This window comes from Triturus cristatus, chromosome 7 (genome assembly GCF_964204655.1).
Source record: "Triturus cristatus chromosome 7, aTriCri1.1, whole genome shotgun sequence".
NCBI classification, from domain to species: domain Eukaryota; kingdom Metazoa; phylum Chordata; class Amphibia; order Caudata; family Salamandridae; genus Triturus; species Triturus cristatus.
Genome location: NC_140590.1, coordinates 275,450,368 through 275,473,659, shown reverse-complemented (window position 1 = coordinate 275,473,659; position 23,292 = coordinate 275,450,368). Strand labels below are relative to the sequence as shown.

The window sequence follows — 23,292 nt, the reverse complement described above, 5'->3', positions numbered from 1 at the left end:
GTTGCCGAGAAATTATGCACACTAAAGATGGTGCACGTTTCACGGATAGAGATGGTGCATGCTGTTGCAGAGAGATTGTGCATGTTAAAGATGGTGCACGCTGCATGTACCGAGATGGTGCACGCAGTGCTTTAAATGGGCCGGTACTCACCGGTACTGAATACGGGCACTTCTTAGATTTATCACTCGGAGTACCGGCACTTCTCTACTGCCGTGGAGAGTACCGTTACTCATGAAAAGGTAGGTTCATTGGCTGTGCTGGTGAGCAGGAGTGGAACGTGTCTCTGGCAGCCAAGGCGCCGCTTCTGTAGCCCCGATCTGAGTCCCAACTAAGCTATTCAGCAGGACGCATTTGAATAATGTCCGGGTACTCACCATCACGCTGCGTTTGACAGAGCAGGTTCCGTTCAGGCCCTGTGCTGTCAATCACATTCACACTATCCTGTGCATTCCTGCAAGTACAGGAATCATGTCAGTCCCATGGCAGTGGCAATCCGGCTATGCCAGTCCGGCCCTGGTGGCAATTAAACAAGCCATGGTAGGTGAAGAGAAAAGATGGCTTTCTTCTACCTTAGTCTTTTGTGTGTCTGCTTTGCTTTTCTGGATGCCTGTTTTTGTAAGAAAAAAAGTGAGAGAAAGAGAGACAGAATCCAGACACTGAGTAGGTATTTTAACCTCTTCCATGCTCATGACGTCTCCCGGCCGTCATGAGTTACAATGGGCGTGTGCGGACGACGGCCGGGAGACGTCATGACCACGCCCACAAATGGAATGTTCAGCACTGCGGCAGCGCTGCGGCAGAATTTGCGCCGCAGCGAAGAGGTTAAAGAAAATGTGTGGCACTTTGTTTGTACATGTCTGCTCGGCGACAAAGATTCATAAATAACATAAAATGGAGGGTGGGTAGGTGAGTGAGTGGATGGATGAGTGAGCAAGGGTGGATTTATAGATGGATGGATGGATGGATTAATAGATGGATGGATGAGTGAAAGCATGCATGGGTAATAGAGGGTGGATGATTGGATAAGAGGGCGAATGATGGGTGGATAAGTGAAAGATTGGATGGACGAAGGAAAGGTAGGGAGGATGGATGAAAGGGTGGATGATGGATGAGTAAAAGGAGGGATTGAGTGAAAGGGTGGATGGAATAAAGGAGTGACAGGGTTGATGGATGGATGAGCAAAAGGAATTGATTGATGAGGTAAAGGGTGGATAAAGAGATGGATGAATGGATAGGTTTGGAGATGGATGGGTGGATGGATGGATGGATGGATGGATGGATGGATGGATGGATGGATGGATGGATGGATGGATGGATGGATGGATGGATGGATGGATGGATGGATGGATGGATGGATGGATAGGTTTGGCTATGAAGGGTGGATAGACGTAATGGTGAAAAACTGAAAGATTGATGAAAGACTGAATGTAAAGGTTAAATGATGGACATCAGCAGGTAAATGGTAGGATGAAAGGATGGATCGATGGAAGAGACAAGAGATTTCTTCTAGGGGGGGTCATTATGAGTATCTTCCTTTGCTTGGTGCCATAAGAGCTTTGGTTCGACGTGGGGGTATTTTCAGTTTCTTCCTACTCACATGCTCAAAAATATATAGTATTGTGCCAAACAGCAATCAACAGCATGACATTAAGAAGGCACAACTATTTCAAAAAAAAGGAAATGTTAACATATTATCACATTTCTCTTTCATTTTTGTAATAAGTTAACCTGCTTGTTATGGTATGTGCTGCAACTAATATAGAAGTCGTTAAGTTTCATCGCCTTGCCCTTAGCGCCACCCCTACCCCGCCCCCTCACTACACCTCTAGCTCATTTTAATGAGTACCTGCAAATATTTTTTCCCATTTCAAGCACTGGGTGCACGGTGTTGTAGAGAGATGGTGCACTGTGTTGTAGAGAGATGGTGCACGGTGTTGTAGAGAGATGGTGCACTGTGTTGTAGAGAGATGGTGCACGGTGTTTTATACAGAGTTGGTGCACGCTAAAGATGGTGCACACTGCGCAGACAGATATGGCGCGTGCTGTTGCAGAGAGACGATGCACATTAAAGATGATGCACGCTGCACGGACAGAGATGGTGCACGCTGTTGTAGAGAGATAGTGCAAGCTGCCCAGTCAGAGATAGTGCACACTGCTTCGGACAGAGATGGTGCACGCTGTTGCAGAGAGACGGTGCACACTAAAGATGATGCACGCTGCACAGACACAGATGGTGCACGGTGCAGACAAAGATGCCAGCTGCGAGGTGCAGGTACACTGCCGGCCACTGGTGCTTGTGTATTTGTAAATATCTCCATTGCCCTCTCGTGGCTCCACCCGGCTGTCCCGGGTATTAATAGATGGAGCTGAGATCCGCAGACAAGGCAGAGGCTCAGTTGTAGTGCACCCCACCCCCATGCTGCTTATTGTCTTGTGTTCTTATTGTCGCTCCTGCCCCGGCCTCAAGGGGTTAACGCCGTATATCGGTGCCGAATGCACCAAGAGATTGTATTAATCAGACTGAGAGGTGACATCACGGCCCTGCGAGGGGGTTCCTGATTGGACGGAGATGACATCAACCTGAGATATTTATACTGCTGCCCCCCCCCCCCCCCTCCACCCCGGAGGTGCCCCTCCCCCTCTGCTCTCAACGCACATTACCTCATCCTCCAGCTGGCTCCAGTCCCCATCACAGCACAGAGCCCGTCACCTGGGTCTCCGCGGCCCGCCTGTGCCCGCCGAGCAGCACTGTGCTACCTGCTTCACTGTGCCACCTCCCCGACTGGCACCGGCGCCACCGCCTCGAATAGCGATTGCGCCCACAGTGCCACCTGCTCCTGTTGCGACTGCGCCCACCTTGCATCCTGCTTGAGTCACAGCTGTGCAACCTGCTTGCAGCCTCGGTTGTGCCCCCGTGCCATCTGCTTGATTGACTATGCCCACTGTGCCACCTTCTCGCGTCGCGACTGTGCCCACCATGCGACCTGCATGAGTTGTGACTGTGCCCACCTTGCAACCTGCTTGAGTCAAAACTGTCCCACCCGCTGAAGTCTCGATTGTACCCCTGTGCCATCTGCTTGTTTGACGACTACGGCTACCCTGCCACCCGCACCCACTGTGTAACCTGCACGAGTTGCACCTGCGCCCCCCTTTGCCACCTGATCAAGTCGTGACTGAAACTGTGATCACCGTGCACCTGTTCACTTGCCATCGTGCCGCCTGCTCGAGTTACGACTTAAGTCGCGACCGTGCCCACACCCCAGCTTGGTTGGTTCTCAACTGTGCCTTTACTCAGGACCGTGCCCCTCGGAGGTCTGTGGCCGCCGTGCCATCTGCAGGAGAGTGGTTGTTTTGTTTCCCGGAGACATCAAGTGTCTTGGCACCTGCAGGGCTGTGGCTTCTGCGTCACTGTGGCCGTGCCATCTGCAGGGCTGTTCTCACTGTGCCAACTAATAGACTGTGCCCACCCTGCCATATTCAGGACTGTGCCTACGGTGCGGTAGTGTAGCCTGCGAGGTTTCGCACACCACAGCGAGGTAGGTAAAGGGGTGTGGGGTCCGGTGGTAGTGGGGGTCTGTGCGGCTGGCATGATTTGATGCGATGCTTCTACGGCGCGCGCCCGCCTGGGCGCTCTTTACAGCTGCGCTCTGCAGCTCTTTTGGCTTTTATTGTTAATAATAAATCCTGTCCAAGGCAGTTGTGTTGCTGATTTTGTGCTTCATGTTTTGCGTCTTCCCTTGCAGTTTGTGTAGATGTTGTTGTCTAATTGAATGTTTTCAGGTCGGTTATACCGATAGTAATATACCGGTACTGCCTAAAGATGGAAAATCAAAACAGGTGTAAAGGGGCCGCCTAGTAAATGACGTCACAATGGGTTTCACCGACAAACAAAGGGGCATTCCAGAACCCTTGTTGCTAGGGGCAGCTGATGATGCAATCATGGGCAATAGGACACGCTGTTTTCTTTTCACTGGATGGTCCCTTTAAAAATATTCTTTAGGGACCTTCGTGCCGCAGGACGAGAGGCAGGTGCAAGAAGCTGAGCGGTGCCCTCTGGGTACACCTGCCCTAGAGAGCTGGTTACCAACTGTGCCATGGGTGTTAAATTAATGTATTGTTTACAGTGTGCCAAGGGTATCAACAGAGCGCCTCTGCAATGTTCTGCTTAGGGTTGGCCTGGCCACGTGGGCCTCGGGGAAACCCCCATCTTCATGTGCCAAGACAAGGCGATGCCTTCGGAGGTGGGTGGGCACGGGCTCTTCAGCCCACCACCTCTGAAGGAGCGTTACCCACATTTAATATCGGCACCTACATGATTATCTGTTGGTAGGAGGTGATGCTTCCGGGTACTGTGCCAGGCCTGGAGTGTGGCAGCATTTCAAGAGTTTCTCTTCAGACATGGCCGGTCACCTAATATATTTCGAATATTGCGCTATCTCCCCTCCTCCTGCACTGGCAGCGCATGCCGGACATCTGGCACTGCAGCTCGCGCCGCACTGCGTACCTCGTACCTCACACCGTGCACTGCAGCATACCTGGCATATGAACGCACCGCTCACCTCACACCTCTCTTCCCTACCTTGCACGTTTGATGAACAGTCACTAAGATACCAGAGTCTGCCCAGGCTGAGGCCTCGGAGGTAGAGCTACAAACGGGGTGAAGCAGCCAGGCTCACCCTGGTGATGCGGTTTGCCCTTAAATGATCGATCATAGGGTTACAACAACAAGTACTAAGGTAAATCCAGAATAGGAAGTGAAAGAATATCCCCAAAGTTCATGGGGTTTATGGAAATGCTTTCCCTGCAGATAAAAAAGGAAAAAGAAAAAAATTGTGCAATTGCACATCAGCACTGCCTGTCCCTAATGGGGACACGTATCGGGCGCACAATTCTCCATTGTGAAAATGGCAACTCAAAGCTACTGTTACTTTTTCCCCTCAATCCAGAAGCACATCATTGATTTGCGGCTGCACCTAGGCACTGTGACAGTCCCTGAATTATAAGAACATTGACAAAACTAGCCGCGATAACGAATGGATTTTAGCCAAAATTTGTGAAAAAAATAAGGATAAAAATGTTTAATCATTTGGTCCAAATTGTTTGTAGCCCCATGCACGCCGAACAGCGACACTGCGCAGAAATCTCACTGCGCAAACGCATAATATACAGTGACTCTTGCAGTCACAGCGCCACCTTTCTCTGCTCCTGTTCCCCTGTGCACCTTGTTGGTGTACCCCTCTTGTGCTTCACACCCCTCGCCGATCCGTCTGCTCGCCAGCGCATCATCACGGACTGAGAGACCCCTTGGGTGCTTCCGGAGAAGGGGTGGGCGCCCTGCTGCTCTCTGACACCACCGCCAGCCCCCGCACGCCGGCCGCGCTGCAGCTGACTGCACCGCCCTGGTATCTGCAGCAGCTGGGCCGGGAGCGGCCGGGAGGGGAAACCCCTGCACCTGCCGCCGTCCATCCCGGCCACCCCGCCTGGGTCTCACCCCCACTGCATTCTGGACCCGCCCACTGCGCCCGTCTCCCCGCGTTTCACTGGGTCTGTTCCAATATACGCCGCGCAGTTCAGTCCCCTCCGTCTGTTTATGTGGGTGATGTTTGCATCTCAAACAATGGCCCAGCGGCAAGGGGTGGATGGATGGGTGCCGGGCCCCACCCCCACTTGCCCCTACATCTGGCCATATCCTTTATTTAGCAGGTGCAACGCCGCGGCTGACATCACACAGTGCCAGGCACTCACACACGAAGATGTTGGCATCACACAGTGCTGGGCGCTCACACACAAGGATGTTGGCATCACAGTCCTAGGCGCGTACACAGGAGACTGAGATTACGCAGTGGTACGCATATTCAAGGCTGACATCACAAGTGCTAGGCGCGCACATACGAGGCTGGCATCACAAGTGCTAGGCGCGCACATACGAGGCTAGGATCACAAGTGCTAGGCGCGCACATACGAGGCTAGGGTCACAAGTGCTAGGCGCGCACATACGAGGCTAGGATCACAAGTGCTAGGCGCGCACATCCGAGGCTAGGATCACAAGGGCTAGGCGCGCACATACGAGGCTGGCATCACAAGTGCTAGGCGCGCACATCCGAGGCTAGGATCACAAAGGCTAGGCGCGCACATACGATGCTAGGATCACAAGTGCTAGGCGCTCACATACGAGGCTAGGATCACAAGTGCTAGGCGCGCACATACGAGGCTAGGATCACATGTGCTAGGGGCTCACATACGAGGCTAGGATCACAAGTGCTAGGGGCTCACATACGAGGCTAGGATCACAAGTGCTAGGCGCACACATACGAGGCTGGCATCACAAGTGCTAGGCGCGCACATACGAGGCAAGGATCACAAGTGCTAGGCGCGCACATACGAGGCTAGGATCACAAGGGCTAAGCGCGCATATACGAGGCTAGGATCACAAGTGCTAGGCACGCACATACGAGACTGGGATCACAAGTGCTAGGCGCGCACATCCGAGGCTAGGATCACAAGGGCTAGGCACGCACAAACGAGGCTAGGATGACAAGGGCTAGGCGCGCACATACGAGGCTAGGATCACAAGTGCTAGGCGCGCACATCCGAGGCTAGGATCACAAGGGCTAGGCGCGCACATACGAGGCTAGGATCACATGTGCTAGGGGCTCACATACGAGGCTAGGATCACAAGTGCTAGGGGCTCACATACGAGGCTAGGATCACAAGTGCTAGGCGCACACATACGAGGCTGGCATCACAAGTGCTAGGCGCGCACATACGAGGCAAGGATCACAAGTGCTAGGCGCGCACATACGAGGCTAGGATCACAAGGGCTAAGCGCGCATATACGAGGCTAGGATCACAAGTGCTAGGCACGCACATACGAGACTAGGATCACAAGTGCTAGGCGCGCACATCCGAGGCTAGGATCACAAGGGCTAGGCACGCACATCCGAGGCTAGGATCACAAGTGCTAGGCGCGCACATCCGAGGCTAGGATCACAAGTGCTAGGCGCGCACATCCGAGGCTAGGATCACAAGTGCTAGGCGCGCACATCCGAGGCTAGGATCACAAGTGCTAGGCGCGCACATCCGAGGCTAGGATCACAAGTGCTAGGCGCTCACATACGAGGCTAGGATCACAAGTGCTAGGCGCGCACATACGAGGCTAGGATCACAAGTGCTAGGGGCTCACATCCGAGGCTAGGATCACAAGTGCTAGGCGCGCACATCCGAGGCTAGGATCACAAGTGCTAGGCGCGTACATACGAGGCTAGGATCACAAGTGCTAGGCGCGCACATCCGAGGCTAGGATCACAAGTGCTAGGGGCTCACATACGAGGCTAGGATCACAAGTGCTAGGGGCTCACATCCGAGGCTAGGATCACAAGTGCTAGGCGCGCACATCCGAGGCTAGGATCACAAGTGCTAGGCGCGCACATCCGAGGCTAGGATCACAAGTGCTAGGGGCTCACATACGAGGCTAGGATCACAAGTGCTAGGCGCGCACAAACGAGGCTAGGATCACAAGTGCTAGGCGCGCACATCCGAGGCTGGCATCACAAGGGCTAGGCGCGCACATACGAGGCTAGGATCACAAGTGCTAGGCGCGCACATACGAGGCTAGGATCACAAGTGCTAGGCGCGCACATACGAGGCTAGGGTCACAAGTGCTAGGCGCGCACATACGAGGCTAGGATCACAAGTGCTAGGCGCGCACATACGAGGCTAGGATCACAAGTGCTAGGCGCGCACATACGAGGCTAGGATCACAAGTGCTAGGCGCGCACATACGAGGCTAGGATCACAAGTGCTAGGGGCTCACATACGAGGCTGGCATCACAAGTGCTAGGCGCGCACATACGATGCTAGGATCACAAGTGCTAGGCGCGCACATACGAGGCTAGGATCACAAGTGCTAGGCGCGCACATCCGAGGCTAGGATCACAAGTGCTAGGGGCTCACATACGAGGCTAGGATCACAAGTGCTAGGGGCTCACATCCGAGGCTAGGATCACAAGTGCTAGGCGCGCACATCCGAGGCTAGGATCACAAGTGCTAGGCGCGCACATCCGAGGCTAGGATCACAAGTGCTAGGGGCTCACATACGAGGCTAGGATCACAAGTGCTAGGCGCGCACAAACGAGGCTAGGATCACAAGTGCTAGGCGCGCACATCCGAGGCTGGCATCACAAGGGCTAGGCGCGCACATACGAGGCTAGGATCACAAGTGCTAGGCGCGCACATACGAGGCTAGGATCACAAGTGCTAGGCGCGCACATACGAGGCTAGGGTCACAAGTGCTAGGCGCGCACATACGAGGCTAGGATCACAAGTGCTAGGCGTGCACATACGAGGCTAGGATCACAAGTGCTAGGCGCGCACATACGAGGCTAGGATCACAAGTGCTAGGCGCGCACATACGAGGCTAGGATCACAAGTGCTAGGCGCGCACATCCGAGGCTGGCATCACAAGGGCTAGGCGCGCACATACGAGGCTAGGATCACAAGTGCTAGGCGCGCACATACGAGGCTAGGATCACAAGTGCTAGGCGCGCACATACGAGGCTAGGGTCACAAGTGCTAGGCGCGCACATACGAGGCTAGGATCACAAGTGCTAGGCGTGCACATACGAGGCTAGGATCACAAGTGCTAGGCGCGCACATACGAGGCTAGGATCACAAGTGCTAGGCGCGCACATACGAGGCTAGGATCACAAGTGCTAGGCGCGCACATACGAGGCTAGGATCACAAGTGCTAGGCGCGCACATACGAGGCTAGGATCACAAGTGCTAGGGGCTCACATACGAGGCTAGGATCACAAGTGCTAGGGGCTCACATACGAGGCTAGGATCACAAGTGCTAGGCTCGCACATACGAGGCTAGGATCACAAGGGCTAGGCGCGCACATACGACAGTCCTTTTATAAAGCAACGGGTGCTCATGCAATGCGCGCCAATACCTTCGGGTCGAGTTCGCGCTATATAAAAACTGCAAAAAAAATACGAGGAGGTTCGCTTCTGTGCAAGGCTCCCGGCAGTTAGTTTGTGACTGGGCTGCTGTCGGTCCCAGTACAGTCACCTCAGGGCAACACAACTGTTCCTAGATGCACGAACACAATGGGTTTGTAAATTGCCCAAAGACTTAGATTGCTTCGTTTTCACAACTAAACATCCATGTTCCCTCATCGTGAAATCGGGGCGCCGTTGATTTAGGTCTACAATTCTACATCCCTGGCTGAACCTGTCATTCGATGTTGTCTACTTGTGGACACAGATTGTAAGGGAGGTGCAGATGTGTGAGAAGCGTAAGTAGGAGGGCATTGCCAGCAAAAGTTATGACAGCAGTCCGGGCAGAGAGTGACAGCGGTGGGGGCTGTGGCCATAGGTACTCTGAGTGGCTGCAGGACTGATTGGATATAGCAGTGACAGCAACATGAGTTCTTACAGTGGCAGCAGGATTCTGAGTGACTGTAGCAGGACTGACAGGATATGATAACAGCAGGAGTTCTTACAGTGGCAGCAGGACTCTGAGTGACTGCGGAAGAACTGGCAGCATATGATAACAGCAGGAGTTCTTACAGTCACAGCAGGACTCTGAGTGACTGTAGCAGGACTGACAGGATATGATAGCAGCAGGAGTTCTTACAGTGGCAGCAGGACTCTGAGTGACTGTAGCAGGACTGACAGGATATGATAACATCAGGAGTTCTTACAGTGGCAGCAGGACTCTGAGTGACTGTAGCAGGACTGACAGGATATGAAAATGGCAGGAGTTCTTACAGTGGCAGCAGGACTCCGAGTGACTGCAATAAGACTGGCAGGATATGATAACAGCAGGAGTTCTTAAAGTGACAGCAGGATTTTGAATGACTGTAGCAGGGCTGGCAAGATATGATAGCCGCAGGAGTTTTTACAGTGGCAGCAAGACTCCGAGTCACTGTGGCTGTACTGGCAGGATATGACAACAGCAGGAGTTCTTACAGTGGCAGCAGGACTCCGAGAGACTGCCATAAAACTGGCAGGATATGATAACGGCAGGAGTTTCTACAGTGGCAGCAGGACTCTGAGTGACTGGCAGTAATGGCGGGACATGACAATGGCAGGAGTTCTTATAGTGACAGCAGGACTCAGAGTGACTGTAGCAGGACTGACAGGATATAACAGTAACAGGAGTTCCTACAGTGGCATCAGGACCCCGAGGGACTGTAGCTCGACTGACAGGATATGACAACGGCAGGAGATCTTACCGTGGCAGCAAGACTCCGAGTGACTGACAGGAATGTCAGGATATGACAACAGCAGGAGTTATTGCAGTGACAGCAGGACTCCGAGTGACTGCGGCAGGATATGATAGCAACATGAGTTCTTAAAGTGGCAGCAGGACTCCGAGTGACTGGCAGGACTGGCAGGATACGATAATGGCAGGAGTTCCAACTGTGACACCAGGACTCTGAGTGACTGCTGCAGGATATGATAGCAACATGAGTTCTTACAGTGGCAGCAGGACTCTGAGTGACTGGCAGTAATGGCAGGATATGAAAACGGCAGGAGTTCTTACTGTGGCAGCAAGACTCCGAGTCACTGCAGCAGGACTGGCAGAATATGATAACGGCAGGAGTTCTTACTGTGCCAGCAGGACTCTGAGTGACTGTAGCACGATTGACAAGATATGACAGCAGTAGGAGCCCTTACAGTGACAGCAGGACTCGGAGTGACTGTAGCAGGACTGACAAGATATGACAACGGTAGGAGTTGTTATAGTGGCAGCAGGAATCTGAGTGACTTGCAGGACAGGAGGATATGACAACGGCAGGAATTTGTACAGTGACAGTAGGACTCCGAGTGAAAGCAGCAGGGCTAGCAGGATATGATAACAACAGGAGTTCTTACAGTGGCAGCAGGACTCTGAGTGACTGTAGCAGGACTGACAGGATATGATAACAGCAGGAGTTCTTACAGTGGCAGCACAAATCTGAGTGACTTGCAGGACAGCAGGATATGACAACGGCAGGAGTTTGTACAGTGACAGCAGGACTCCGAGTGAAAGCAGCAGGACCAGCAGGATATGATAACGGCAGGAGTTTTTACCGTGGCAGCAGGAATCTGAGTGATTTGCAGGACAGGAGGATATGACAACGGCAGGAATTTGTACAGTGACAGTAGGACTCAGAGTGACTGTAGCAGTACTGACAGGATATGACAACAGCAGGAGTTATTACTGTGGCAGCAGGCCTCTGAGTGACTGTAGCACGATTGACAGGATATGACAACGGCAGGAGTTCTTACAGTGGCAGCAGGACTCCGAGTGAAAGCAGCAGGACTAGCAGGATATGACAGCAGCATTAGATGCATGTAATAAGGCTTGCAGTAAAATTGGCAGAGAATGGCATGCTTTGTGAGCAATGAAAGTTTGCACTGCCGCTGCCACAAGGTGTTTGTTTTGCAAACTGGTTACACGTTCACTGCGCCCGTCTTGTGAGAGTCACAAGCTTGTTTTGCTGCTCACACACTGAACGTGTTCTGCAAGAACGTAAGAAAGTCTTTCCCCAGCCTTCATTGTAGAAGGGCATACTGACCGATTCTCAATGTCCATTTAGTTCAGTTCAGGGTTCATTGAGTCAGCCTCTCGGCGTTGTTACATTTCACTTTTATTAAACTCTTCAGAAGACCATAACATTGCCCTGGCACGTAGCGTGGTCAGTGAGCTTCAGATGGGGGAAGAGGTGGGGGTGGGGGGGGGGGGGGGAGTTTGCCGAAGGCTGCAGGGATGGCCACGTTTGGGGTACACTGTTCCCATGACGAGGCACAGGTCCAACACTGATTTCCATTGGGTGGGCCTCTGTGTATGATCTTGATAAAAAAAAACAAGTTAAAACCTTTCAGTCAAACGAGGACGACGTGCAAAACCAGCAGAGGCATACGAGACCCGACTCGCGGCCCCCAGGCCCAACTCTCAAGCTATAAATGCATTGATTTGGGGGGTGTCACACTCCAAACACCCCCACCTGAAGCTAGTTGCCGATCGGTGCTGACTTTAGATGAGTTGATCAATTCTGGTACCCAAATACATCTTCCAACGAAGAAGCCGCGCATCAGCCCGGGTCACTGGCTTTGGAAGCGGCAACTTTCGAAGCCACCGCCACAGACGGTGGCGCCACTCGAACAAGGCAACGCAGGATTCTCCACAGGTGTGCCCTTTCAATAGCAAACCACCACAGATGGTGGTGCCACTCGAACAAAGCAACGCAGGATTCTCCACAGGTGTGCCCTTTCAATAGCAAGCCACCACAGACGGTGGTGCCACTCGAACAAAGCAACGCGGGATTCTCCACAGGTGTGCCCTTTCAATAGCAAGCCACCACAGACGGTGGCGCCACTGGAACAAGGCAACGCAGGATTCTCCACAGGTGTGCCCTTTCAATAGCAAGCCACCACAGACGGTGGTGCCACTCGAACAAAGCAACGCGGGATTCTCCACAGGTGTGCCCTTTCAATAGCAAGCCACCACAGACGGTGGCGCCACTGGAACAAGGCAACGCAGGATTCTCCACAGGTGTGCCCTTTCAATAGCAAGCCACCACAGACGGTGGTGCCACTCGAACAAAGCAACGCGGGATTCTCCACAGGTGTGCCCTTTCAATAGCAAGCCACCACAGACGGTGGCGCCACTCGAACAAAGCAACGCTGGATTCTCCACAGGTGTGCCCTTTCAATAGCAAGCCTTCCCGAATTTTTCATTCCGTTTTTATTCAGGAGCACTGTACCTATCAGAACATAAGGTGTATATGTAAGCACACGTTCACCCCCAAAGGCGGGGCCTCTTGGCGCTGAATGACAGATGTTTATTGTTACCCATCTCAATGGGACTCATTTTATCGCGCTCAGAAAGGATGAGAGGCTGAGTGGACCCGCTGGGATTTGAACCTGTGCCCACGAGGTCTCATACAGAGACCGCTGTAGTGGGTGCTTTAGTCCACGAAGCCACCAGACGCAGCTCCTCGATTGACACTGAGGAAATCCCCTTCCTTTAAACATTTAGTACAGCTCCGTTTGCACAGAGGCATCTGCTGGTATCACGATGCTTCACTTGCATTAAAGCTCTTCAGGAATTCAACCTTGTTAGGTGGTGTTGACTTTGACGCTGCAGATCAATTCCAATGCTAAATACCCAAGTACCGGTTCCAGCAGGGTGGATCCCTCGGTGGAAACCACACGCCTGGTTATTCATACCACACTCGAACACATTCAAGAGCAGTGAACAGCGCCCAATCCTTTTAATGCAAAAACACAAAGTAAACACTTCAGTCACTGTAGTGACATGGTCGAAAAGCCAAACTGGTGCATACAAGCACTCCTAAAACTGCGAATAAATAAATGCATTTATATTTCAGATAGGACATCCTAAAATCAGCAGAAAGTTCAAAGGTCCTTACAAAAACACGACCATGATCCTAAGTAACCTCGGAAATGATGTTTTAATATTCAGATAAATGTAAACATGACTCCGCACCTTGGATAAATGAGACTTGGGGCACTGGGTTGAGGTGTGCTGGGTAGAAGGGCCTTGGCCAGCAGGGGCTCCTGGCAGTTCGAGAGGCTGCCAGGGCTAAGGGAGGGCGCCAGGCCGCAGCAGTTTTTTTTTTGTGAGGGCATCAGTGGAGTAGGGGCACCTTGGGAGTAGTGGGACCATCTGCGGGTCATGTGTCTCTTCTGTCATTGTGGCCAGCTCCTCGTCACAGTCTCAACAGCCTTCTGTGCTTCTTTACCCAGGATGGGTGGCGACCGGAAGCCCCCCAGGGCCATTGGCGCCCACCAGCTGGCGGGTATCCTGCGGCAGGACAGCGAATCGGTTCTGGTGATCGACTGTCGCACATCGGGAGAGTACAACCACCTCCACGTGACTGGGTCAGTCAACCTGTGCGGCTCCAGGCTGGCCCGGAAGCGCCTGGTCAAGGAGCTGCTGCTGCTGCCCACGAGCCCGAAGGTGAGATCCTGGACCTGGGGTCAGGGGGAGCAACGCATTCATGTATTGGGGGCATTTGGAATACCTACCCCAACGACTGAGAATATGATCAGTCACGAGGAATGAGACTGAGTGTGAAAGGCTGTAATGGATGTGTGACGTCATTGGAGAGTTGAATGTGGGACACTTCATTGGCATCTATAACGCACGTGGATGAGAAAGAAGGAGAGGAGTTGGCCTAACGGCTAGGGGCTCGACCTCGGACCTGGGGAACTGGGTTCGAGTCTCGGCAATGACGCTGAACATCCTGTGATTCTGGGCAAATCCCTTAATCTCCCCGTGCCTAACAAAAAACAAGCATTGGCATAGCCAATAGGTCTCGCCTTTGGGACCCTTGTTACCTTAGCGAATTGAGAAGAGAAGATCTAAAAGTGCAACAACTACAATCCATAAAATAATAACCGACCGCTTGTGAACTGAAAAATAAATGGAGAAGCACAAGGTTCACAGAGGCGAGAGAGCGCTTACTGACAGGGGGAGGAGGGAGGGGGGTAGTGACAGCAGACAGCAAGGGGGTGGAGGAGGCTTAATGAGCCATGACGGAAAAGCAGATGGCGTCTGCGGGCGTGCACGCTCACATGCACTCAAGCTTTAGGCCACCAAAAGCCTCTGGTGGCACTTTTGAAAGCCACTTACAAAATGTCTCGAAGAGACAGTATGCGCTGTCTCAGGCGAGACCTAATGAATGTGTCCTCATGTAACGTAACTGGTGCTATGTAAAGCGCTCTGATACCTGATTGGATTCGGGTCAAGTTCGCGCTATATAAAACTCTGCAAAAAAAAAAAAAATGTTCTATTGAAGTGTGGGAGGCAGCGACGTGTTGAATGAGTGACGTCATTCAAGTGCAGCAGGAGGGACAGGAAAAATGAGTGACACCTCATTGGAGTGTAGGAATCGGTGATGTTAGGGATGAGTGACTCATTCATCGGAAGTTTATGATTCCAATGTTGGGCACTGAATAAGACTTTAATGCAGTGAAGGATGCAGTGGCATCTGGACTGAGTGACCCTTCACCGAAGTGTTGGAGGAAATGATGTACTAAATGAGTGACTCTGCATTGAAGTGTAGGGGGCAGGGGCATGTGGAATGAGTGACTCTGCATTGAAGTGTAGGGGGCAGGGGAATGTGGAATGAGTGACTCTGCATTGAAGTGTAGAAGGCAGGGACATGTGGAATGAGTGACTCTTCATTGAAGTGTAGGGGGCAGGGGCATGTGGAATGAGTGACTCTTCATTGAAGTGTAGGGGGCAGGGGCATATGGAATGAGTGACTCTTCATTGAAGTGTAGGGGGCAGAGGCATGTGGAATGAGTGACTCTTCATTGAAGTGTAGGGGGCAGGGGCATGTGGAATGAGTGACTCTGCATTGAAGTGTAGGAGGCAGGGACATGTGGAATGAGTGACTCTTCATTGAAGTGTAGGGGGCAGGGGCATGTGGAATGAGTGACTCTTCGTTGAAGTGTAGGGGCAGGGGCATGTGGAATGAGTAACTCTGCATTGAAGTGTAGGGGGCAGGGGCATGTGGAAAGAGTGACTCTGCATTGAAGTGTAGGAGGCAGGGGCATGTGGAATGAGTGACTCTTCATTGAAGTGTAGGGGGCAGGGGCATGTGGAATGAGTGAGACAGCAATGAAGCGTGTGAGGCCAGGGGTTTGACTGAGGGACTCCGTTGATGTGTGTGAGTTCAGGGACTGGACTGAGTGAGGAGGGTGAGGCGGGAGATTAAACTGCTTGAGACTCTTTTCTACTGTGAGGCCATTCACTGGATTGAGTGATACTCAATAGTGTGAGCCGGGAATTTGGTTGAGTGAGGCTCGTTTGGAGTGTGTGGGGCCAAATACGGGAGTGAGTGAGATTCCATACTTGTGTGTGAGACTGGAGATTGGGCTGAGTGAGACTTGTTTGAAGTGAATGAGGCCAAGTATGGGAGTGTGTGAGGCTCGTTTGGAGTGTGTGGGGCCAAATACGGGAGCGAGTGAGATTCCATACTTGTGTGTGAGACTGGAGATTGGACTGAGTGAGACACCTTTGAAGGGGCGAGAGGGATGTGTGTAGGGCGTGTGAAGTGGGACTGAGTGAGAGTCCAGTTACCTGCATGAGAGCAGAGGCGGGGAGAAGGGGGGCTGTCAGAGTGAGCTCGCGCCTCTGGGTCAGTCATGTTTACTTGAGAGGGCTTTGAATATTGGAGCCTTTGCTGAGCACTCATGTTCACTTGTTTTTCTCTCCGATGTTTCTTTCTCTGCCTCCCCCCTTCCCCTCTCCACCTTTCTGTTTATATTATCCTGTCTTCCTGCTACCTCACATTCCTCTCGTTGCACTCGCCACCTCTCCACTGGACTCCTCTCTTTGGGCCTTCTCCGCCTCTCTTCGGTGACTTTAACCTGTCCCATCCCCTGTCCTATCTGTCTGTCCTTCCTCTTGCTTCACCCTGCTCTCTGTCCTCTATGTGGCTTACCCTGTCTCTCCCGTCTGTCATTTCCACCTGTCCCTCCGTCCTATTTCTGTCTCTCTCAACTCTGTCTCCGCCCTGTCTCTTCCCGTGTCTCCGCTGCTCTCTCTCTCTTTCTCTCTCTCTCCCCCCCATATGTTGCTCTCCGCCCTGCCTGTGTCTCTTTCTGTCTTACTTCTGTGCCCCCGGGTCTCTCTCTCTATGCTCTGTTCCCTCCCTGCCTTCCTTCATGCCTCCACTGCTCTCTCTTTCTCTGTCTCTCTCTCTCCTCATCTCTCGCTTTCCGCCTGACCTGTGTCTCCCTCTGTCTCGCCTCTTCCCGCCTCCCTCGCGTCTCAGGTGGACCTGTCCTGCGAGCGGCCTGTGGTCGTGTATGACCAGGACACACAGCACCTCGAGGCCGGACAGTTTTTGTCCCTGGTCCTGGGAAAGCTGGAGAAGAAATACAGCTCCGTGTCTCTGCTGGAAGGTAAGCAGGGAACTGTGCCCTCACCCAGGCTTCTATGGATGGCCCAGCTTCATTCATTCATTCTCTCCTCCCCCTCCAGCTCCCCTCCATCGGCCTCACCGCTACTCCCTGTCACTCCTCACAGAAGACCCTCTCATGTGTGCAGCTGCGGTGTGGGGAGGGCAGGGGAGAGATGTATGGAGAACCGCAGGTGGTCCAGGTCAAAGGACAGAGTCATGGGGGAAGGGGGGCTGGGGTCAATTCTACATGTCCCTTTCTAGACTGGCGGAAGCTTGTTCCATTGCATTAGAAGTCAGCAACAGAATGCTGGCAGTAGACGGCCTGTGAGGCTGCAGGACACCGCTGTCAAACACAGGTGAAATCAAGTACAAGTATACGAACTTTCCTCCAATGTGTGACATTTCAACTCAATAAGATCTGAGTTTGCACATAAGTATACGTGGATACAAGTTTGCAAATGTTATTGTGTGGAATGTATAGTAGTGAGATGTATAGAATGCAACAAAAAAACAGACAGTGCGGCCAGTTTTGCCTGAAATTTCGATAGGCGAGAGATTTTGCTTGCAAAAACAGGTATGCTTGGGAAAAATTCCAACATTAATGATTTTTTAAAAAAATTAGGAAAACCCACAATGTCACGTGCGGAATCGGGAACCACGCATTATTCTGTAGGCTGAAAGGTTGGAGACCTCGATTTCAGACATTAGAATTCAAATTGCCAGTTACAATGGATCAATTGGAGTGTGTTGTTGTTTAACTGGAAGCACAGTTGCATTTTAACTCAGAAATTGAGTAAGTCTTTGCAAAGTCTAATTGGTCAGTCAGAATTGCTTCCGGGTCAATGGCTATTTACATATTAAATGCAGTGGTGAAAGCTTGTTTACTCACGGTCTCTCTTGGGGAAGAGTGAGGCATATTTGACAAACATCACCGTAAAGGCCCATTCTTTGTATTTCAAAATTTTAGAAGTTGTGAGTGCATCGCGTGGGATCTGCAGGGTCAGAAAGCTCTAAATAGCTTAAAGCGCCAAGAAGGACGCGCTTCAAAAAGGGTCTCTCATTGAAACGATTGCTCCGATACTGTTAACATTGGTGTCTTGGGAGCAGGGAGCAGACAGGGATTTTTCTGTCCTAAATTACTTCATGGTGACTCTCCTTGGACAGACAGCATTGCAGGAAGTGAGAATTCAGAAATGTCTCCTTTCGACACCTACGTGCTGGTTAAAATCATTCTCTCTCACCGTCGCACGAGTTGTCATGCTCGGTGAAATAGGCCGCAACTGCTATAGGCGATTATTTTTTATAGAAATACACATTTATTGTTAAAAAAAATTCTGTGCCCCAAAGATTGTCAGTAGGGGGCGCATGCATGTGTTGCTCACTGCGAGGTGAGGGTGACTTTATCACAAGTGTCCTGCGGCGCCTTTCATTGTATATAACGGCCTGAGGGGTACGTGTCCCGAGACACCATACCGTGGACGGTAGCCGATAGGGCTCAGTTACTGACGGAGTTTCCTTACAGTTGTTCTGTAGTCCAAAGAATCCACTTTCCGTGGACCTCGGATTCGACCTCACGGAGTCCAGCCCTTTTTTAATTTTTTTTTAGGTCTCGGCTCGAAGGCTGCGCTTGCGCAGTCTCGAACCGAGATTTAATGACTTGGAGAAGAGGGGCTTGAACCCGCCCCTCTTCTCCCCTGTTCTCCATTGGCTGTCTCTTCAATGCTGGCCAGCCATTGGAGAAGAGGTCCCGTCACTCCGATCAGGCCCCGTCCTTTTCGGATCGGGTGGCGTGTTTTTTGCAGAAAGTCTAATTATCTCCTCCAGCCAATGGCAAGAGGAGATAACAGCAAAACACGCCCCCGAATCCAAAACCGCCGCTGCCTTTCTCCGAGGCATTTCTGCTTTGCCTCGGAGAAAGGCGGTGGTGTCCCGGCGTCTGACGCATTTTTTAAATAATCTTTCTGTACACACGCGCAAACACAGGCACTCTCGTTAGACCAGAGACAGTTAATTCGTTTTCGAAACGCCATTCGGGTAAGTGTCGGTACCACTATTGTATTTTCTACTTCACTTGTCGGTTTCGCGAGTGTAATACACCGTTGTATTTTTCAGTATTACCGTCTTTTATCTCCAATGAGCGTCCGGTTCACCTAAAACTCATTGCCTCGTGAGTTTCTTCACTGTTAGTTCCTTTTACCCTCTACTCCTTCCGCCTCCAAGTCCCAGTTCACTATCTACACTCAGCCCACCCCCGACCCCCGCGTCCTCCGCCACTGAACACTGTGTGCTTGTAGTGGCCTTTCACTGGTTAAACGGTGAAATCGACCGAGCTGCATAATCGAGAACAGACAACAATTAATTAAAACAAAACAACAATTAATTAAAATAAAATTAGCACGCCGTGTATTCGTAAAGCGTGTTTTTCCCCACCTCGATAGAATGTGACGGTGATGAATGAGAACGTTTTTTACGTTGTCACAGTTTGTCTTCAGCGAGGGCTGCTTGGCCCCCTCCCACCGCCCCCACCCCGGCCAGAAGAGATATATCAGCCTCCCAGGACGGCTTACACGTCGCAGTATAATTGCTGGGCTAGCTGGAGTGTACCAAGGAAACGTGTTGCCTGGAAGCCTGTTTAGTTAAACCGACTAAAGTGTCCCTTGTGAAAAATCTACTGAGAGCTTGGGAGGGGGGGGCGGGGGCAACTGAACCCTCTGTGTATTCGATACACCCCCGAACACAGCGTGACGTGCCCTAGCGGGTGATTTATAATAAGTCAACTGTGTCCAAGAATGGGCGCTGACGGCTGGGCACTGGGTGTGCCCCAAGCAGTGGACGCTGAAGGGCGCAGACTCGGTGTTCTCCAAGCGGTGGGCTCCGACGAGTGGGCCAGTGACGCATCAGTAGCCCCCGCAGCACCTAAGGTGCGGGGGCCGGGGGGTATTCTCCAGCATCCCCCCCTACTCCGGCACTGTGCACAGGCTGTGGGACCCTGGCCTGAGGGCTCCTGTCTGGGTCCGGAGCGTGGGGGGGGGGGACTCAAGTCCCCTTAAGCCACTAGGGTGGGCACTGGATGTGATGCAAGCATTGGGCGCTGAAGAATGGACACCAGCCAGGTGCGTGTGCCACACGCAGTGACGCTGATGAATGGGCATTGGGTATGGTCACAGAGTCCCAATGAGGTGTCACGCAAAACCATCTCACCTCCGCTCATTGGCCACCTGACGCCCCTCTCTCTCCTGGCTCCTTACTGTAATTGTAAATTTTATTTTTTTAAGTTAGTGGAAATGAGCTGTCAGTTCTTACCGGCTTTCCCACCCCTAGCGCCCCCCACTTTGTTGAGGAAAATGAAAGGGGTCTTTGAAAAGTGAGGGAGGGTCGAGGGGGAGTCGATGCGACAGGAGAACTGACTCTCTCCGCGTACACACGAGGTGCACGGGGTGTTAAGTCTCTCTAAGAGCAGCCCCTCCCACAGACACTATTTTTCCTCGCACGTTTTGTTTTTCTTTGAAACATTTCACATGCCCAACTCTCAGACTCTGCCACACACAAACAAGCATTTACAATGCAATGGTCTCGGCATTGGTAAAATTAGAGCTATTGGCATTGCTCATGACATTATTTTTGTTTATGTTTTTGTTTTTAAAACATTTAAAGAAATGGCATTGTCATGAGCAATGCCAAAAGCTCTAACTTTAACAATGCCGAGACCGTTGCATTGTAAATGCTTGTTATTTATATTTATTTATTTATTTATTCATTCATTCATTCATTCTCAAATCGCGCGAACTTGGCCCAGTGTTATTAACGGGTTTTACACTAGCACACAGGGGCGTAAAACAGGCCCCAGCAGCCCCCCGCGGTGTGTGTGTGTGGGGGGGGGCAAGCTCCAGGGAGCCCCCTGGCACCGCACTCTGACCAGAGAGCTCCTGATTGAGCCTGGAGGGGGCCCCTCTTCGCACCGTGCAGGGAGGCCCCCTCAACTTTCGTTACGCGAGCACCAGAGTACAATGCACAATGTCAGATTGTTTTTTTTTTTAGGGGGGTGGTGGGTTATGTTTTTTAACGCATGTGTAGATTAAGTGACCCACACAGGGTCACAGGATGTTGAGCCAACGCCGGCACTCGCACCTGTCTTCCTATTTCCAAAGCCAGCCGTCCTGGCCCTTCAGGCCGCACCTCCTTCTCGTTTTCACAAACTATTGTTTTCTGTGTGTCTTTGGCCTTCTTTCTGATGGATAGAGTCTTGCTAATTATTGAAAAACACAAGGCTGTGAGTGAGATCCGTATAAGAGACGGCATCGCTCTTACTAACCCTCAAAGCTCCTTGGAGGCCATGTGCTTCCGGTGAGGAGTAAACAGGTGAGAGTTGCAGTGATTGGCTGTCCGCCTGCTGAGCTGACGTGCCCGGCCTTGTGTCTTGGTGGAATTCGTTTCTTAACAGACCCCTGGGATGGGAAACCCTCAGTGATTGACTGTCAAATGTAGAAACCGGAGACACTTGAATTTTGAATAACAATCTCTAAACACATTTAAAAAAAATCTGCATCTTGCTCGCGTGAAGGGCCTCACCAAAACCCAAGGGGATGTCAGAGAGTGGAAGATGAGAGAGGGCCCTGAGAAGGAGGACAGGAGAGACAGGCGCAGGGGACGGAAGGGGTGTGTGAAATTCGTGTCATTTCCGTTTGCATAGCTACGTACATTTTTGAAAACTTCACGCAGAAGTGTTGCTTAGTGCTATATTTCAGTATGAAATTGTCTTGGGTCAATTTTGGACATGAGGATTCGTTTCATGCTTAAAAAACCGCCGCAAGCAGCAGCCACGCGGGTCCTATTCATTCATTCATTCATTCATTCATTCATTCATTCATTCATCCTGCAATACGATTTTCACCCAAACAGACTTGAAATTATGCAACGGTTTCTCAATGGTGACATTTTGGGAATTTCACATAGCAAGCGTAATACGGAATGCTAGAAATTACTCGAGATTATGCCAGCATAATGAAAATTCCGCCTGGGACTTGACGAAATGTGATAAGAGGAAAGGAAGGTGAAAAGGGACAGCGAACGGAAGTGGTGGGAGGGCGAACAGAAGATGGAAAGGATAAGGGTGAAGAGAAAGGCGGGTGACAGTGTCATGTGAGGAGGGGGTGGAATAAAATGCGGCTAATGTCCCACGGAGGATGTTGCTGAGCTAAGTTTCCCCACATCTATAAATAGTCCTCTTCAACGTGTCATTGATTCCTCCGAGTGGGAAGTTCACAAGAGATCAGGTGTCAATGGAAGGAGATGGAGGCCGCAGTCACGTGACCGGATGCAATGAAGAATTCATGGGGAGCTGAGGAGGAGGAGGAAGGCATGGGACACTGGGGGGAGTAAATGGAGGAATAGACTCAGAGAGGATGCTCAGAACATATTATGTATGTGTGTGTGTGTGTGTGTGTGTGAGAGAGAGAGCCTTGGATGCAAAGACAGCAGAGACGAAGAGGCTGAAAATGCAGGGGTTCCACATAGACACAGGAGGGTCGGATCAACAACAGATTTTGTTCTGTGTCTGGCCCTACCAGGAGCATCCCATTGAGGGGTTGTGTGTGGTATGTGTGAGGCAGAGGGAGGCATAGACACACAGAGGAGGATATGTACAAGAAAATGTCAGAGCGCGGTGTAACGCCAAATTTGGCCATGGCGCCCTGCAGCATTTACAAAATGCAGGGATGTGCCGTATTTACAAAAATACAGTACACCCCTGAGTTTCCCCCAACATTGGTGCTAAACAAGCTGCCTCGCGCCAGCACAGGCACACTTGCGCCATGTTGCAAGGGTGCCTGCACTGCAGGGGCGATTGTTTATATGCAGGAAGGGACACCTTTCCTGCACATAATCTTTCAAGGCGATTTCTTGTTTCTATGTGTGCTTCAGAATGCAGCAAAATACGAGAAGAAATTAATAATTTCTCCTCCTATCGCCATCCTAAAACCAGGTTTTACCTGGCCTTAGTTTTTGGCCTATGCATCCTTGTAAATATGGGGCAGCATCAAAAAGCAATGGGTGTTGCGGTGGAACAGCCACTGCAACACCCATTGCCCACCCTTTTGCCCCAGCGGAGTGCTGCGGAAAGGGGCATATTTACAAGGCTTAATGCCACCTTATAAATATGGGTTATGGAGCACCGCCACCGGAGTGTCAGAAAAAGTGATGCTCCTGTGGTGTTAGGGACTTGTAAATATGCCCCCGAGAGTGTTTGGAAACTGAGTGTGAGTTAAAGAACTGGACACATGTCCAATGCAATGTTAAGGAAAAAGTATACAATTACCCCAATTAAGATGTGATCTGAGGCGGGGCCTGCAAGGACGAGGCATA

General features: G+C 51.5%; 1 protein-coding gene across 1 annotated transcript in view; it reads left to right on the top strand.

Moving 5' to 3' along the window:
- The first annotated feature begins 2,682 nt into the window (after positions 1-2,682).
- LOC146809402 (dual specificity protein phosphatase 8-like) overlaps positions 2,683-23,292 on the top strand; it is a 37,445-nt gene continuing 16,835 nt past the window's right edge. Inside the window, exons 1-3 of the mRNA XM_085616243.1 lie at positions 2,683-3,537; positions 13,763-13,976; positions 16,804-16,933. Of these exons, the coding sequence (XP_085472369.1) occupies positions 13,764-13,976; positions 16,804-16,933 (343 nt within the window). The 5' untranslated portion in view covers positions 2,683-3,537; position 13,763. The remainder of the gene's footprint in view (positions 3,538-13,762; positions 13,977-16,803; positions 16,934-23,292) is intronic.